This window comes from Pecten maximus, chromosome 13 (genome assembly GCF_902652985.1).
Source record: "Pecten maximus chromosome 13, xPecMax1.1, whole genome shotgun sequence".
NCBI lineage: Eukaryota > Metazoa > Mollusca > Bivalvia > Pectinida > Pectinidae > Pecten > Pecten maximus.
In genome coordinates, this window is record NC_047027.1 from 20763558 (window position 1) to 20781927 (window position 18370).

The 18370-nt window shown below is 38.5% G+C and overlaps 1 protein-coding gene and 1 non-coding gene across 2 annotated transcripts; one reads left to right on the forward strand and one right to left on the reverse strand.

Moving 5' to 3' along the window:
- Window positions 1-5490: 5490 nt before the first annotated feature.
- Window positions 5491-5572, reverse strand: Trnas-aga. Its single transcript has one exon. It is a non-coding gene; the product is annotated as a tRNA-Ser (tRNA).
- A 5149-nt stretch (window positions 5573-10721) lies between these two features.
- Window positions 10722-17798, forward strand: LOC117341352 (carbohydrate sulfotransferase 1-like). Its single transcript, XM_033903208.1, has 4 exons — window positions 10722-11307; window positions 13445-13654; window positions 14634-14799; window positions 16811-17798. Exons 1-4 carry the CDS (start codon window positions 11220-11222, stop codon window positions 17601-17603), a joined length of 1257 nt encoding a protein of 418 aa, XP_033759099.1. The 5' UTR covers window positions 10722-11219; the 3' UTR covers window positions 17604-17798.
- Window positions 17799-18370: the final 572 nt, after the last annotated feature.

An 18370-nucleotide genomic window follows, 5' to 3' on the forward strand; every position in this document is an offset into this window, starting at 1 on the left:
AGATGGGAAACCATGCCCAGAAATAAAACGCTCCCACCTCGAGAATGCTCCGTAGTACTTAGTCCCTGTGCTGTCACTCTTGCTTGATAAAAGCCTGTCGGCCATACCTTCAGCCATACTGTGTAGAGAAGAACATTCGACCACCCTGGATGCTTTGACGGCATTGTTGATGGATCTCTTCAGTCATATGCCCGTTAAGGTAAACAACACAAAATGTTCAGTGAATGACTGGCGAAAATATTAAACAAATTTATATTTCAGAGCCTGAAATCTAGCCTGAGGGCCAACATGTCAAAAGCCAAAACGTTGGCTCCAAAACAACCGTCGTTACCCCTTCCCCTCAGTGAGACTTTCCTGCTAGACAACATACGGGAATCCACTATGAAATCACCGTATGACCCCTCTATAGGACAGAATAAATGTCAGTAATTGTACTCCTTTACTGAGGAACAATCAGAGTCTCATACGCCCCTTCGTCACGCATTTTCTCCACTATACGACACACAAGTCCCGGGGTGGAACCAACCAGTTGTTATCCCCTGGTTAACCCACCGTGAAAGCATCGACAGCCTCCGTGCCCGTGCACCACCATTTAGAATTGAAATGCGCACATTTACTGTTATAGCATGTCGCGAACCGATCAACTTGATGCGGACCCATAATAACTGACATTCCTCAAAACCACAAGATTGTACTGACCAATCATCACAATCTTAACATCTTCTTAAATAGTCAGCAGTACTGTTACTGCTCCTGGGTAACCACTATGGACTCACGCCGATGTTATTATTATCGAACACCTCGTGTACCTCACGTGCAACCTTTTGCAAGTCCGATTTCCTGCTACCTGTTTTCACACCAGAACATATGTTCTTGTTATCGGTTAACAGCTTAACATGCTTACCTTTGAACTATACTGTTTTTCTTTCTCATCCCATGTTCCCAATGCTACACATGCATCCATATTATAGAGGTCTCCTACTGTAGGCAGACTTTGATCCCGGACCTTTAACATACCCACCTTCTGGCTAGCCCCCGAGCTTGCCGAATCTCTTTTGGGTTGTCCCTCCGAGGGACCAGAAGCTATTTTAGCAACTCCCAGGTCTCTGAAACCCGATAGCATCCCTGATGCCGGTAAACTGCACCTGACCCCCTGAGGGTCGGTCCCGACTCGTTACGACTTTAACGTGATCTGAACATTTCCCCGATCGGTCATCATAAACAAACTCGTCGTGAGCCTCTGCGAGATCCCCCTGTGATATTACAATAGGAAACATGTATTCAACTCGTTACCGCCGGCGCCGTGAACATCCATGCGCTCACAGTCACCTTCTGTGACAGTATCATTCTCGTTCCTGTCTAATGAATCCATCCATTTATCATAGCCCCCAACTCCTTCGCCTGACGCGTCAGTACAGACTATAGCATCGCATAACACCCTTTCCTTCAACTATGAGCCTTTCGCGTTCAATGCATCAATGTTTAACATCCAAATTAAATTTCTTTCAAAGCTTCTGTCGTAAGCATTACATGCGCGTTTCAGCCCGTTCTTGCCAATACACATCTTTATAACTCACGTGTACGTATTCTAGCCATAGACCCGACAACGCTTTGCATTGATATAATCCGACCGACAATAGCCGCTATGTACCTGGCCGAAAACAACCGCAGGCCCTTCTGATTGACAAGTGTCATCGTATTGGACAACCAATACACAAGTCGCATGCCACGGCTCGGTGTGACCCTGACCATCCCTACATCCATCGACCACGTGTATCCAAGCCACTTTACGCACCGAGAAGCCAACCAATTAGACTTCTCCTCAGCTATGAGGAAACCGTACTCTATCAGAACCTACCTGACATACCTAGCGGACTCGTTAGCTCCGCCCTCTGTCTCGTGACTGCCAATACCATCGTCTAAATACATAACCAACCTGTGACCTAACGTACGGGCAGCCTTCACAACCTCGCTCAGGACCTTCGTAAACACATATCCAGCTGTCGAGATACCGAACGGTAACCCGTTGAACACAAACTGACGTGTTTTACCGCCAACTTCAAACTCAAAACCGAGAAAATGCCTATGTTCTTCGAAAATTTCGATATGATGGTAAGCTGACTTGAGATCAAAGGTAATTAAAAAATCACCCGTTTTGAAAACACTGTCGCATCGTCATACTTGAACTTGAATTTATGCAAATAAGGATTAACATGTCTACAATCCAATACAAGGCGGGGCTTACCCGACTGATTGAAAGCTACGGTAAGTGGGTTTATGACCGCGGGCTGTAACGGTACTTCCGATACACATCCCAAGCGTAACAGCTTGGTGATTTCTGCCTCGACAAACCCGGGATTGTCTCTCGCTGACTTGTTATTGGACAAAGCTACATTGGGCGGGATTTCTCTAAACGGGATTTTACACCCCTCCTGTATTATACATAACACTACATCACTTTAATTCATTATACCGTACGCATATAATTTTATCACCAGACCCCTGTGCCAAACTCTATAAAAAAGTCATACATGTTTGTTTTTTATTTTATAATGCTAAAGATATTGTGATATATTTCAATTAGCTGGTAAACAGTCGAAATTGTTGTTTATATATACAGGTATAAAACTCCTCTATCTACTCCATTATAAACAACACCGACACAAATACTACATTTTGCCGACTAGCCTGCCGCGTAGAGTACGGTAGCCAGAGTTTATTTTAATTTTGCATTTTGAGCAAATTACAAATGAAACATGACCTCGCACGTATATATATATACCCGTCCCTCGCTTCCACTCCTATCCTCATATGAGACGTTTATTGTAGAAATTGAAATTAAAGATCGAGTCCTGGGCTAAAAACCAGAGATAAAAACATATTTTTCTCAATAGTATGTTTCAGAATAAATCGTTCTTATTGAAATATGTATATAAAAAACTCTGGAAAACCTTGGACTGATCCGAGATGGACAAAAATATTGAAACAAATGTTTTACCCCTAATCACCAAGATGTACAGCACATATAAAAAATATTCGGAAATTATACTATTACACAATAAAATTTATATATACATTTGTATATATATAAAAGAATACAAGTGCATTGCAAAACTTGTCAAGTTTTGGTGTTAACCGTACTGTGGGCAGCTAGATAATGATATTTCACCTTACTACAATACCCTATTTCAACTGTATCACGTGATCTATCACGTACGGAGCGAGTAGCACGAGCCGTTTATACAACATTTCCCCGGCTTATACTAGCGAAACGCGGGAAAATTTAAGTATAAAACTCCTCTATCTACTCCATTATAAACAACACCGACACAAATACTACATTTTGCCGACTAGCCTGCCGCGTAGAGTAGAAACGCAACAATTGGGGGTTCCGGACATGTGAAGCTGGGACCAAATGGTAAACTCTACAGCTCTAAGGAACCTGGACACATCTAACCTTTTTTCTACCGTGTCCACCACACAACCATCCTTACTACCCTCGCTCTTCCAGCGTCCGTGTCTCTTCCAGCATCTCTCGTTCACGGTAGAGTTAGCCGCCGCGCTAGCGCCGCCTGATCTCAGAGAGTGTAAACCAAGATCAAGGTTTGGTCCGACCAAACGTAGTCTGGTAATAATCGTTTCCCTGGCTCTCGTGTAACTTAATCGTTTGTTTTTATAAACCAATTTGCAAATGTCTTTTGATCTGAAAATTGGACGGAAAATATAAAACTCACTATCGAGAGTAATGCCGGATAGCTCCGTATATTCCTGAAACATCTGGTAAGGACAGGCTAAAGTATGTCCTTTACTTATGAGAACTTCGTTACCGTTCCTATATTGATCGGTTTTGCTTTTTTTCAATCACACAATCTAACAAGCATTTCCACGTTCACTGGATATTTTTACACACTTTGGGCCTGGCAATTCTGATATATAACGCTACGTGTATGGGCTGTGCTGGTAAAGGATTAAAGTCATGTCCTTTGATAAAAGATTCCCACCTCTTGAAACTGTAGTAATATGCCTTGGTCGTATTGTCACTTTTGGATTGTAGCAAAAAATGTGCCATCTTCCTGGATAATTTGCCCAAACCGCTGTCACCCATTACTCCACTTCCGATTGCGGCTGCAGTCACATTAGTACGTAGGTCTGGGCCTTATCATTGGTGAGTCCTGCTCCCTTGGGACACTGCCCTTTCCAATGACCCTGATCCCCACAATTGAAACATCTCCCAGGCTTCTTTAGCGGTGTGGCTCTCGTGCACGTGCTGTGGTCCATTTCACCGTTCCCAGTCCTGTGTACAGTGTGGTTGTTTTGTCGAAACGCTGGATTATAAGGTCGCCTGTCGTTCTGACGTTTTTGACGTTCTGCCTTGATTTTTCTATCGGCTCGTGACTGTGCCTTGATAATCCTCCTTTCGTCGTCGCTGTCGTCGGCCAAAGGATTTGTTTCGTACTCGCTGACGGCGAGCCAACCTGCCTCGGACGAGTCTGCTAATTTAATTAGCTTTTGGCGGTGGGAAACTAACTGCATACCTTGTTCGACTTTTTCCATAAGGCTTGGTGTGTGTTCGTTGTTCATGGAGGAAACAACTGCCTCGACTTCCTTAAATTTGTTTAAAACTCTGACGTTGTGTTTGTGTTGCTCCTCATTTCCACGTTTTTTGAATTTATAATCACCGCTAATATCCGCAAGCCGCGCGTTCTCTGACGACATGGATTGGAATAAGTTTCTCATTTCGCTCATTATGTTGTTTTGTGATTGAGATATGGCTGCTGTAATCTGGGCCTGTATGCGGACGTCTGAATTCGAATCCATGGTGTTAACCGTACTGTGGGCAGCTAGATAATGATATTTCACCTTACTACAATACCCTATTTCACCTGTATCACGTGATCTATTACACGTACGGAGCTTTGGTTTGTTTGGTTTGTTTTTGTTTAACGTCCTATTAACAGCCAGGGGCATTTAAGGACGTGCCAGGTTTTGGAGGTGGAGGAAAGCCGGAGTACCCGGAGAGAAACCACCGGCCTACGGTCAGTACCTGGCAACTGCCCCACGTAGGTTTCGAACTCGCAACCCAGAGGTGGAGGGCTAGTGTTAAAATGTCGGGACACCTTAACCACTTGGCCACCGCGGCCCGTACGGAGCGAGTAGCACGAGCCGTTTATACAACATTATACTAGCGAAACGCGGGAAAATTTAATGATGTAACTATAAATCATATTCAACAAACTTGGGAGTTTAACACAAATGTTGACGACGCCGCCACTGGGCAAATAACGCCTAGATGTCTTTCTCCGTCCAAAAATTCAGACCCCTGAAATTAGGGGCCTCTTTCAATCATTCAATAGGGACAGTCATACCTGAAGAGACATCATGATGGGAGCAGGGGAAGATCTTTACAATTGTTTTTTTAAGCTAGTGGCTTTGGATATTTTGGCGCGGAATCTTTTTTAACTTGTATCATATGATTTAGTAAAAACAACACGTCGTCGGCAGGATTCGAACCTGCGCGGGGAGACCCCAATAGATTTCTAGTCTATCGCCTTAACCGCTCGGCCACGACGACTTGGTATTCCCTGTCTCCCGCGTTCATATCCTTACTGTGTATCTAATAAATATTACGTATCATTTAAAAAAAAAATGACACGTACAATTAAATATATTTTTATTGGCGTTACTGTATATAAATGACTCACATTATCTATTTTTGACAGCTTACATATGGTTAACATACGAAAACTAATTGTAAATATTCTCTTGAAAGTTTCTAGTTCATTAACATCGAACTTTGTATCCTTTGAAAGTTGTGCTCAAATTTTCACGGTTTTCTCCCTTTAAAAGATGTGTGAAGTTACATGGTTATCTCCCCTCGTGTCAATAATTTACATAGTTACGTCCCTTTCAATGTTGTCAGCAAATTTACACGGTAATGTCCCTTTGAAAATTCCAACCTACAGGGAGAGACCCAGATTTTGAGTCGATCATCTTAACTTATCCGCCACCACGACTTGGTTTTCTTTCTCTTTCTTCCTCATATTTGTCGCTCAAAATTACTTATGTATCATATCAACATATTAACTACTATTTAAATAAGACGGGACGAATGATTTTCAGATATTCGTCAGCGTAACCCTTAACATACTTCCAGGTAAATGACTAAGACTCATATTTTCTCTCATATCTCGCCATGTTGGATAGAGTTTGCCCATGTAAGATAGCTATGTAAGATAAATCAATCCTACATACATGTACCATTTCACGCGCGCGGATTAATCTGCGTTCAAGGGGGACAACTCTCACAACGTCGTCTGCTTGTGTTCACATCCGACAGTCCTTATCGTCGGTGTCGGTTTTGAAACGTTGGACTTACCTGTAAAAATACATACATTCTTAGATAAATATATATCATATCAGCAGTAAATCAATAGGGCTACACGGTTAAGCGATTAGACATTTCAGCCTGTTGTAACAGTTACTGTACTACAGTACAGACTTGCCTACCCGACAGATTTGTCATTTGTCATTAAAAAAATGTAAACACACAGAATCACCTGGCAATGACAGGAAGTAAAATAAAAGCCATACATTAAAAAAGAAAATGTCAAACGTCACAACCTATGAAATGGTTCCGTTTGCGTCAGCAAGGGGCCCTGGAATTTGTTTACTCTACTGTACTGTCAGTAACTGTTAGGCCTACTCAGTAACCTGTGTATTTGGAAGTTGAGAATTTGGCTCTTAAATGAACGAACATTCGGTAAAAATGACACCCCTCGATGTTCATATAAAAATATTTATTTTAATTGTAACTCAGAGTCTATATTTGTGTAGAGTAACCATGAAAACTAACTGTCATCCTAGCCTTTCAATATGATCATCGTTAGCCTATCGACTGACCTACCTTCGTCATTCCATCAAGACAACCGGTAAAACACATATATAGAGAATACATGGTCAGTGTCTTAAAATATAAGCTGTATTTCGGCGAGGGTAAAGAAAGACAAAAGTGGCGAGCCTTGGCGAGCCACTTTTGTCTTTCTGTCCCGAGCCAAAATACAGCTTATATTTTAAGACACTGACCATGTATTCTATTTATCCTGCAACAGTCATAAAAATAATCATCAAAAATTATCATTTTGAAGTGAAACGGTGTCAAAAATGACAGAAATATGTTCGCCTTTTAAACGCAGTTTCACTTTGAAGTAGGTCAGTCGAACTGACGCACGTGCTAAGATTCCACAATACAGCTGTTTTCCGTCACTGCCGTATACAGCAAAAATATATACGGTGGGTGTATTCCGACAATGCGGTGGCAGTTGCAGGATAAAATCCTATGTCACAGAAAAGATCGAATACTCGTATAGAGTCACTGTTCGCTGGTTCACACACGAAGTTGCCAAAATCACAGTGAATTTAAAATACCAGCCACGAAACATCGCCGCGTCATGGCGATCGAGATCGACATCACTCTCAATATCCTTGAACTATGAATGGAATTCCAATGACAGTCGTGACGTCATGCAGTGACGTAGTATTTTATAAAAAAAAATTGACCTGACATTTAAAAGTACAGTGTGTTCTGTGAAATGATTAAATATGTCGAGGTGCAAATCAAATTACAGTGTATATGTAAAGTTGGAAAACTCATTTCAGCGTTGGCTTTCAGTATTGTTGATAGAACTTCTTTTCTCGGATGTTGACAATTTGATCACGGCCACGTAAAAGTCGGTCAAGTTACGGTAATTTTTATCGGCGAATTGTTCATTCGTTCATCACTTAACCACAAAATGAATGAAATTTGTGTGCAAACATAGTTTGCCAAAATAGGGTATGATCTTTCAGAATAACATAGTTTGCCAAAATAGGGTATGATCTTTCAGAATATCACAAGTATATTTAGTAAAAACGTCAAATAAAGAAATTTAGAAAATGAAGAAAATGGATGGCTGATGTACACTTTCGCCAGAAATTCGGTAATGATATGAGAGAAAAAGACTCTTTCATTATGTGTGTATGTAGGATAGGAATATTCCACCCTCGGGATCACAAAATGTGGTAAAACCCTCGGCAAGCCTCGGGTTTCACCACATTTCGTGACCCCCCGGGTGGAATATCCCTATCCTACATATACACATATGAAAGAGTCTTATAGTCTCTTATTGTATCGAAGTTTCCATTTCCCCGTAAAACAATAGAAAATCAGGCTGATTAAGTGTATCGGTGGAGCGAGTGGGCCATTGACACAAACATACCGATAGTGTTCGTTGTTTTTAATCTACTAAACTGGTAAAGGGGCAGATTGACTCGAAAATCCGACAATTTACTTGTCTGTACTGTCTATTTCTAGTAATACGCATCACGTGAACATCTATTTATTAGCAACTTTTTTATCATAATGATCTAAATATACAATACGGATGCTTTTAAAAATGACAAATTTTATCTGATTTTAACTTTAAAAATAAAACATGATAGTATATTGTTTGGCCCTAAATGACCCTAGTTGTCGATGGGCCGTAAAACATAAACAAACAAACAAACAAACAAATCTATTTATTAGGATTCAGTACCTATATTGGACTAAACCGTCATATATATATACAATTACATGATGTATATGGTATTTATGGCTAGGCGATTGGATGCCGTAGATCGTGAGTTCGAGGCCGGGTCAGGGCACGAGTCAAAAAGTTGTCTTCCTTCGTGTACTATGTTATATATCTATTTATTAGCACAATGTATCATATACACTATGTGTTGGTGATCCGAAGATATAGATTTGAATTTCCTGTCGTAGTTGTACCGAGAGAAATATATACAATTATATAGATACACTTATTTTAACATTTTGAAAGAAACTGAAATATGAAAAAGACAACACCTCGCCGACAAGATTCGAACCCAATTTCTAGTCCACCATCCTGACCACTCGGCCACGTCAATCTTGTCTGTACCATTTCCATTCTTGATCAACCTATAGGCCTACTGATCTCATCAAAGTTGTGAGTTATTTGAGTAATTTTGAATTAATTTATTTTCATCGACATTATCTGAAAAAAACTCGTAGGTAAACATAACTTTTGCTGTATTCAATCTATTATCATAATGACAGTTCAAACGACATATATGTATTACACAGTCATTATGAAATCTATACATGAAATATACTCAAAACTATAATAGTACATTGTATTTCACTACGATTGAATTTAGTAGGATAAAGTTAAAATACAATGCATTATTATACAAGCATAATACCGAAGGAAAGCTTACATGATTTATATTATTTAATGCTCAAAATTGAATCATTTCCTGTTATTATTGTTTTTCTATTTTTTTAACATTTAGTGTCTTTAATTCACAAAAAAGTGCATTCAGTACAAATAGTACAATTTTATTCTTAATGCAGTTCAACAAGAAAAGTTTCTGTTGCATCAGAAGGACGCGTCGAACCACACACCTCGGATCTTGACCTGGGGTTACACAGACCGACGTTCTAAGATCAATCTAATTAAAATCTAGATGGTCATTATCACTACGTTACATGAACATCTAACAACATCCCATAAGGGGTCACGACAGGATGACCTTTTGGATTAGCCAATCAAATGACTACTTCCAGAATCTTGGAAGTGAATTTTATATGTCCGAATTAGCATGACTTAGAGTGCATAGCTTGTATAATCTGTCAATTTGTTTCAAGTCATTTCGTCCCATAAAGCATATAGCTATATACTGTGCCGAAATGGTTTACTTCAGATGCATGATGACATCGACAAAATGCCAATTCGCCCTGAAAGTTAAATACACACATTTCAGAGGTCATCAGAACGTGACCCCTTATGGGATGTTGTTAGATGTTCATGTAACGTAGTGATAATGACCATCTAGATTTTAATTAGATTGTTCTAAGATTATCTGCAATTTTTCCAGCTGTAATGAATTGTATTTTAAAGTCGACGTATATTACGCAACTATGGCTATTGCTCGGTGATCTGAATTATTGACCAATGATTCCTTAACAGAAATATAATAAATATCAGAGGATCTTAATTTCTATAATCATCTTGGCATGATTTACTCATGAAGAGTTTGTCCAACTATAATAATTTTGCATTGTAAAATCAAACAATTTGGTTCCTAATAACGACCAACTACTTTTTATCTTCGACAGAGATATGATAATGATCAATTTGTAACTGTGTTCAATTGGGGGCGTACTATTTCTTTTTGGTAACTTTCACAAATTCAAAAACACTGCAAATTTTATACATTGTTGTCGTCTTTGGATGGTCATGTCCTCACTGTCCTAGACAATGGACATTACGTGTCCAAATTTAGATACAAAGTAAGACAATTTAGTTATTATGGACGTTGAAGTGTGACCACCAAACCACGTGGACGGTTTCTCTAGCTCGTGGCAATATTTTTGTGTTGACCATTGCATGCGTACAGTGTATATTAAAACTGGCCGGAGGGGTTGAACACAACGTAACGGATGTCCACTTTTGTATAACTGACCACTAAATTAAATCCAATTAGCATGGTGTGATGGCCATCAAGATTGCGATAGGTCTCGTTTGTCGGTTTCTCGACTTTATCTATATCGCTCCATGCCGCGTGGAATAGTCATACAAAGTAATAAACATCTGATATTGATTTCAACCTGTAATTGGATTTGATATGGAAATTAAGATTCCCTTTTATCACTACAAAATAGAAATAGCATTCAAGATTCATATATCGCAGTACTTATCTACATACATTGAATGATTATGATATGTAGGTATATAAACGGAGGTTTCATTCTTATGTAATTATACTTTCGTCGAAAATCGCACGGACACCACACTTTTAGAAATAACATACGACACCTCTGTGTGCACACATTCACAATTTGTTTCGAGATCAAACGTAATTGTATTTCACTTTTGGTATCAGCTTGTGGTGATGAACCCGTTACGTTCAATGTGCTGAGATAAGTTCAATATAATTTTTTTGTGAAGCATCTGTTTACTGGATTACCAGGAATCTTTCTGACGTCAAAATAAGAAATTGACTTCCTATGAATCTATTTTCCGGCATGGCCGGACCGGATGGAAATTAATGTGTTATACTGCAGATACAGTTTATTTATATTGTCATATTCACCGGTGAACTCTGCTCAAATTAGCGGATTGCGTCTACTCTGAATAAGATTTTCTTACGAAATCAGAATGATAATGAGGGGAAACACAATTCTGCTATCCCTGACAATAGTCAACGTCCTCCTATTTACCTACATATTCAGAAGTGTCAAGCAAGGTAAGTGATGGAGTCCAGTAACGAACAGGTACTGATGTATACTTAACGATGTATAATACTCTCTGACTTATACCATAGAGTCTGCATTATACAAAACTTTGGATGACTGAATTATACAAACTTTGGATGACTGAATTATACAAACTTTGGGTGACTAAATTATACAAAACTTTGGATGACTAAATTATACAAAACTTTGGATGACTAAATTATACAAAACTTTGGGTGACTAAATTATACAAAACTTTGGATGGCTGAATTATACAAACTTTGGGTGACTAAATTATACAAAACTTTGGATGACTGAATTATACAAACTTTGGGTGACTAAATTATACAAAACTTTCAATTACTGAGTTATACAAAACTTTCAATTACTGAATTATACAAATTTGGGTGACTAAATTATACAAAACTTTGGATGACTGAATTATACAAACTTTGGGTGACTAAATTATACAAAACTTTCAATTACTGAGTTATACAAAACTTTCAATTACTGAATTATACAAATTTGGGTGACTGAATTATACAAAACTTTGGATGACTGAATTATACAAAACTTTGGATGACTGAATTATACAAACTTTGGGTGACTAAATTATACAAAACTTTGGATGACTGAATTATACAAACTTTCAATTACTGAGTTATACAAAACTTTGGATTACTGAATTATACAAAACTTTGGATTACTGAATTATACAAAACTTTGGATGACTAAATTATACAAAACTTTGGGTGACTAAATTATACAAAACTTTGGATGGCTGAATTATACAAACTTTGGGTGACTAAATTATACAAAACTTTGGATGACTGAATTATACAAACTTTGGGTGACTAAATTATACAAAACTTTCAATTACTGAGTTATACAAAACTTTCAATTACTGAATTATACAAATTTGGGTGACTAAATTATACAAAACTTTGGATGACTGAATTATACAAACTTTGGGTGACTAAATTATACAAAACTTTCAATTACTGAGTTATACAAAACTTTCAATTACTGAATTATACAAATTTGGGTGACTAAATTATACAAAACTTTGGATGACTGAATTATACAAAACTTTGGATGACTGAATTATACAAACTTTGGGTGACTAAATTATACAAAACTTTGGATGACTGAATTATACAAACTTTCAATTACTGAGTTATACAAAACTTTGGATTACTGAATTATACAAATTTTGGATTACTGAATTATACAAAACTTTGGATTACTGAATTATCTAAAGCATTGAATGAATAAATCATTCCCGGTAGGTTTCTCAGCTTCCTGATAAACATATACTGAGACGAGTGTCGAACCAAGCACCCCGGGTGTTCACCTGATGTTACCTAAACCAACGCTCGAACCGACTGAGGAATCGTCCCAATATTTCAGAGATATATTTAAATGCTTTAGGGATATATGTAATAAAAATAAAGAAGTTATGATAATTATGTATGAAAATTAAACTAATTTATATAATAATAAATCTACATGTAACAATCTGAAATATATAAAAATCCGTGTCTACTAGAAATTACCGTACAATCTTCGTGGGATCAGATCATCTGTTTTTTTGATATCTCATAAATTATTTGAGATATATTTAAGAATAAATGAGACACATTCTTATATTTAAAATATTTTCAAAATAGATGATAACCTGACTAGTATCAGATGAAGAATGCGATTGAGCTTTTTAGAGATATTTATTATCAATTATAAACCGCCGATGGAGATAATATGGCGAACGACCAGGTTAAGAAAGGCCAACGACGATACTTAATTTTCATGATTTAATTATTTCCATTTTAACATTTTTTAAGAATGTGGTAGTGGCGCAGTGGTATAAGCTGCGGGTATTTCTGGCTAGGCGATCAGGTGCCGTAGATCGCGAGTTCGAAGCCCGGCCAGGATACGAGTCTTAAAATTGTCTTCCTTCGTGATTTGTGTTACTATGTGTTACATGTACTATGAATATGATATAAAAAGCCACCTCGACACTGTCCTTAAGATATGAGTTTATAATTTAATGCATCGTTTGATGGAACATGAAATAATCCTATCATATTATGATTGTGTATTATGGTATGTGATTCCCTTTGCAATGAAACACATGTGATTTATTTACAGAGGAACTGGATACTTTACGTAACAAATTTAATCTAATAGACGAGTACAGCAATACCGATCTGAGCGACAAAACGGATCCACTGAAAGAACTCAATGAAGATGACCTCGATGGTAGTCAGGCGGTGAAAGTCAAGCCTATCGTATCACCAGCACAGCAGGGAGAAGTTAAAGAAAATCTCCCGCTGGATCAACCAACACTAGCTACTACAGGTATTCATAGAAAGATGCTAAATTCCACTCATGATTCTAAAGATTTCACTTTCTTCTCTTTGATTAAAAGACGCTAAACACTGTATGTTTTGTTTCATTTACCTATGTATATGGTGATTCTACCGTTGTCTGAGTCTTTATTTGTTTCTATGTTGGAAGCAGAAGACGGTTTCGCTTCCGCAGTACATGGTCTGATACTCCTTGTTCTTTTTTAATGCTCCTGTGCAAATTCTATATATTTTATTCACATTTTGCACAAGTTGCATCGATTTCGATTTTGAATTCCTTGTTGTTTTCACACTCTCGGTGTAGCGGTATTTCGCCATAATTTTGCAGGAGTTCTAAATTTAGGAACTTAATCTTATGGTTTGGTTTGGTTTAATTTGTTTAACGTCCTATCAACATATAAGGTCATTTCAGGACGGTCTCCCGTGTTTGCGATATGCATGCGTGTGGTGAGTGCGTATGTGTGTTTTGGGAGGCTACGGTATGTACGTGTTAAGTCTCATTGTGATAGGCCGGAACTTTTGCCGATATATAGTGCTACCTCACTGAAGCATACTGCCGAAGACACCCAGCAGGACACCCCACCCTGTCACATTATACTGACAACTGGCCAACCAGTCGTCCCACTCTCAAAATTGAAGTGTATACTTCAGGCATCGCAATTGACAAACGATTTTATTGAAAATAAGGATTGAAATAGGCTTTTGTTGATTTCAGGGGGCGACGGATAAGGTTTGCCTTGAGACTTTTTCCATATTTGTTATAAACTTCCTCGTAAAAATCAGGGTAACATGAGCAGGTTGAGCCACACGGAAAAGTTGAGATCGTCTTGATCTCGCGAGACGACTTTGCATTTACGATTAATTGCGCCTTTGATAAAACATCAAACATATTGTTTTTCATTATCTTTAAATTGCACACCTCAGCAATTATTCATGCTCGGGATATTTAAACACCGAAAATTACTTTGCAGGTCCTACTCCCATCATCCTTCACACGTACATGCGCAGTGGGTCTTCCTTTGTCGGCGATCTTCTGAAAGCTGGGGCCGAAACCTTCTACACATACGAACCAGTACACGCCTTACAGTTCACAATCAGACGTTTGGCGCCAATTAGATACCTAGATAGCCCTTCAAAGTAAGTGATTAGATACCTTGGCCGCCCGTCACAATCAGTGATTACATACCTATACCGCCTGCTACAGTAAGTGATTAGACACCTATACCGACTGTCACAGTAAGTGATACGATACCTTGATCGCCCGTCACAGTAAGTGATTACATACCTTGATCGCCCGTCACAGTAAGCGATTACATACCTAGACCGCCCGTCACAGTAAGTGATTAGATACCTTGACCGCCCGTCAGAGTAAGTGATTACATACCTAGACCGCCCGTCACAGTAAGTGATTACATACCTTGACCGCCCGTCACAGTAAGTGATTACATACCTAGACCGCCCGTCACAGTAAGTGATTACATACCTAGACCGCCCGTCACAGTAAGTGATTACATACCTTGACCGCCCGTCACAGTAAGTGATTACATACCTTGACCGCCCGTCTCAGTAAGTGATTACATACCTTGACCGCCCGTCACAGTAAGTGATTACATACCTAGACCGCCCGTCACAGTAAGTGATTACATACCTTGACCGCCCGTCACAGTAAGTGATTACATACCTTGACCGCCCGTCTCAGTAAGTGATTACATACCTTGACCGCCCGTCACAGTAAGTGATTACATACCTAGACCGCCCGTCACAGTAAGTGATTACATACCTTGACCGCCCGTCACAGTAAGTGATTACATACCTAGACCGCCCGTCACAGTAAGTGATTACATACCTTGACCGCCCGTCTCAGTAAGTGATTACATACCTAGACCGCCCGTCACAGTAAGTGATTACATACCTAGACCGCCCGTTACAGTTAGTGATTACATACCTTGACCGCCCGTCACAGTAAGTGATTACATACCTTGACCGCCCGTCACAGTAAGTGATTACATACCTAGACCGCCCGTCACAGTAAGTGATTACATACCTTGACCGCCCGTCACAGTAAGTGATTACATACCTTGACCGCCCGTCTCAGTAAGTGATTACATACCTTGACCGCCTGTCACAGTAAGTGATTACATACCTAGACCGCCCGTCACAGTAAGTGATTACATACCTAGACCGCCCGTTACAGTTAGTGATTACATACCTAAACCGCCCGTCACAGTAAGTGATTATGTCATACGATACCAACTGAACAAAGGCTTCCATTCCCCGATTTATATTTGGTATCTTGTATTGTGTAATCGGACGGGAAAGTATTATGATACTGTATATAATATTAAGCATATTATAATACTGAAAATTTACTAATTTTTTGGGAACTAAAATTTTAGCGCGTCATCAATTATTGTAAAGTAAAGCATAGTGCTGAATTGTGCATTCGTTATTATGGAAACAAGATCGATATTGGAGGTTGAAATTAGCGCTCAAATACTTTCGCTAATTGTTTCCACGGCAAAAATGCGAAAATATAAAACTAAAATATGTACCTCTACTATAATAGTTACTTAGGAGTGTTAGGGTTAAAAGGATACTGTACGTACATATTTTAGTGGTAACCTATCGGTCTCGAGTTCAAACCAAATTTCATGTTCTAATCGCCAGTATAGCCACGAAAAACAACGTACTGTCCCCTAAATAATGAAACTGAATCAACATGTGAGAGGGCGTGGGGGATTAAACACATACGACTTTTGATATAAATTTTATTTGTTTTTTGTTGTGACTATTATAAAAAAACCTATGATAGTGTAAAATCGATACAATGGAAACATTATCAATAGAAAAATATAGCCCGTTTCACAACTTCCTTGCTAAAATAATCTTATTCAGTTAAAAACCATACAAATTTAAACAGTAGAGTATTGACTAAAATACCGAAATCTTAACTCGTGCAAAAATAGTTATTTTTTCTGTCATTAATGTTTATGTAATGGCATAGGAAACATTTAAAACTATTTTATCTAATCATTTTTCAAAAATGTAATAGATAAAATAGAGGAACAATCGCAACACAAAATGTTTTTAAAATTATTTCATCAATCACCATTTGTCTTAAAAGTACTTTTACTTGTATTTTTTCCAGAACTTTCAACAATTTCCTGGATGTCGCTGTCCCAACTGTTAGAGACATGGTCACGTGTCAGTTTTCCAGACTTCCTTTTCCGTACTTTGAGGACGGATTTTTCAGCTACAGTACCAAAGCTAGTGTATTTACATCGTGTAATGACAGACAAAGAACTATTACGGACACGAAGAGGGCGTACAGATGTGCTACGGAGTTATCTAAAGAATGTTCCAAGTACTCATCCTTCGTCGCAAAAATTATTCGCATGCCTCTGTACTCTTTCGAAGAGCTCATGGAAAAAATACCAAATTTGAAAATCATCCATTTATTGAGAGATCCTAGACCGACGATGTTGTCGCAAATGAAAGCTGGTAACGTAAAACAGAAATATTTGAGATCAAACGTCACGACGTACTGTAATAGGGTTTACGATGATGTCGTAAAAGCTGAAGATTTTAACCGGAAGTTCCCTGACCGTCTGATGCGTGTTTACTACGAGGACATTGTAAAAAGACCCTTCGAACTCACCAGAAAGATGTACAATTTTGCCGGCATGTCTTTCACTGATAAAGTTTCTGATAAAATATCTAAACTGACGGGACAGACAGAAAATCGTAAAAGTTCTGACGACACAGCGTCAGCTTGGCGATTAAGCGTTGACATGGATTTCATTCGAACTGTTGACACCTCTTGTGGTCAGCTGTACACCAAAGTCGGCTTCCTCGACATGACGACGGAAGCTGATATACGGGACACGGCAAAGAGTTTAAGGGGCCCACCGCCTCCCTTTGATGACTTCCGGTTAGCGTAGTTAACCTCCCCTTTAGTGACTTCCGGTTAGCGAAGTTGAGACAGTGTAAAAATATCGATATAAATTAATGAACTGAATATAATATTGCATTTCCACCATATTATCATTGTCATAACACCTATTACCCAATGTAATCATCATAGCTATATTGTGTACGAACATTTAATAAAGTATTAAATCAACTGTAATTAGTTAGATGATCTCATCGTTTTATTCTGACGTCAAACACTCCCTTACGTCACATGCATTATAACGTCACAAAAGAAGGACTATAAGACTTTCATATGTATGTATGTAGGATGGATAGGGATATTCCACCCGAGGGGTCACAAAATGTGGTGAAACCCGAGGCTTGCCGAGGTTGGAATATCCCTATCCTACATACACACATAATGAAAGAGTCTTTTTCTCTCATACCACTACCAAATTTCTGGCGAAAGTGTCCCGCAGCTATCCATTTTCTTCAATTTTTTAATATTTTATTTGGCGTTTTACCAAAAATTGTTATGATATTCTGAAAGATCATACCCAATTTTGGCAAACTAATTTGCACACAGATTTCATTCCTTTTGTGGTTAAGTGATGAACGAATGAACTTTTCGCCGATAAAAATTGCCGTAACTTGACCGACTTTTGACGTGACCGTGATCAAATTGTCAACATCCGAGAAAAAGAAGTTCTATCAACAATACTTTGAAAAATCAAACGCTGAAATGAGTTTTCCAATTTTACTTATGATTTGATTTGCACCTCGACATATTTGATCG

Coding starts and splice junctions, on each gene's coding strand:
- LOC117341352 (XM_033903208.1), top strand. CDS start 11,220: ATGATAATGAGGGGAAACACAATTCTGCTATCCCTGACAATAGTCAAC. Junction 11,308..13,444: donor ATTCAGAAGTGTCAAGCAAG/GTAAGTGATGGA, acceptor ATTTATTTACAG/AGGAACTGGATACTTTACGT. Junction 14,800..16,810: donor TACCTAGATAGCCCTTCAAA/GTAAGTGATTAG, acceptor TATTTTTTCCAG/AACTTTCAACAATTTCCTGG.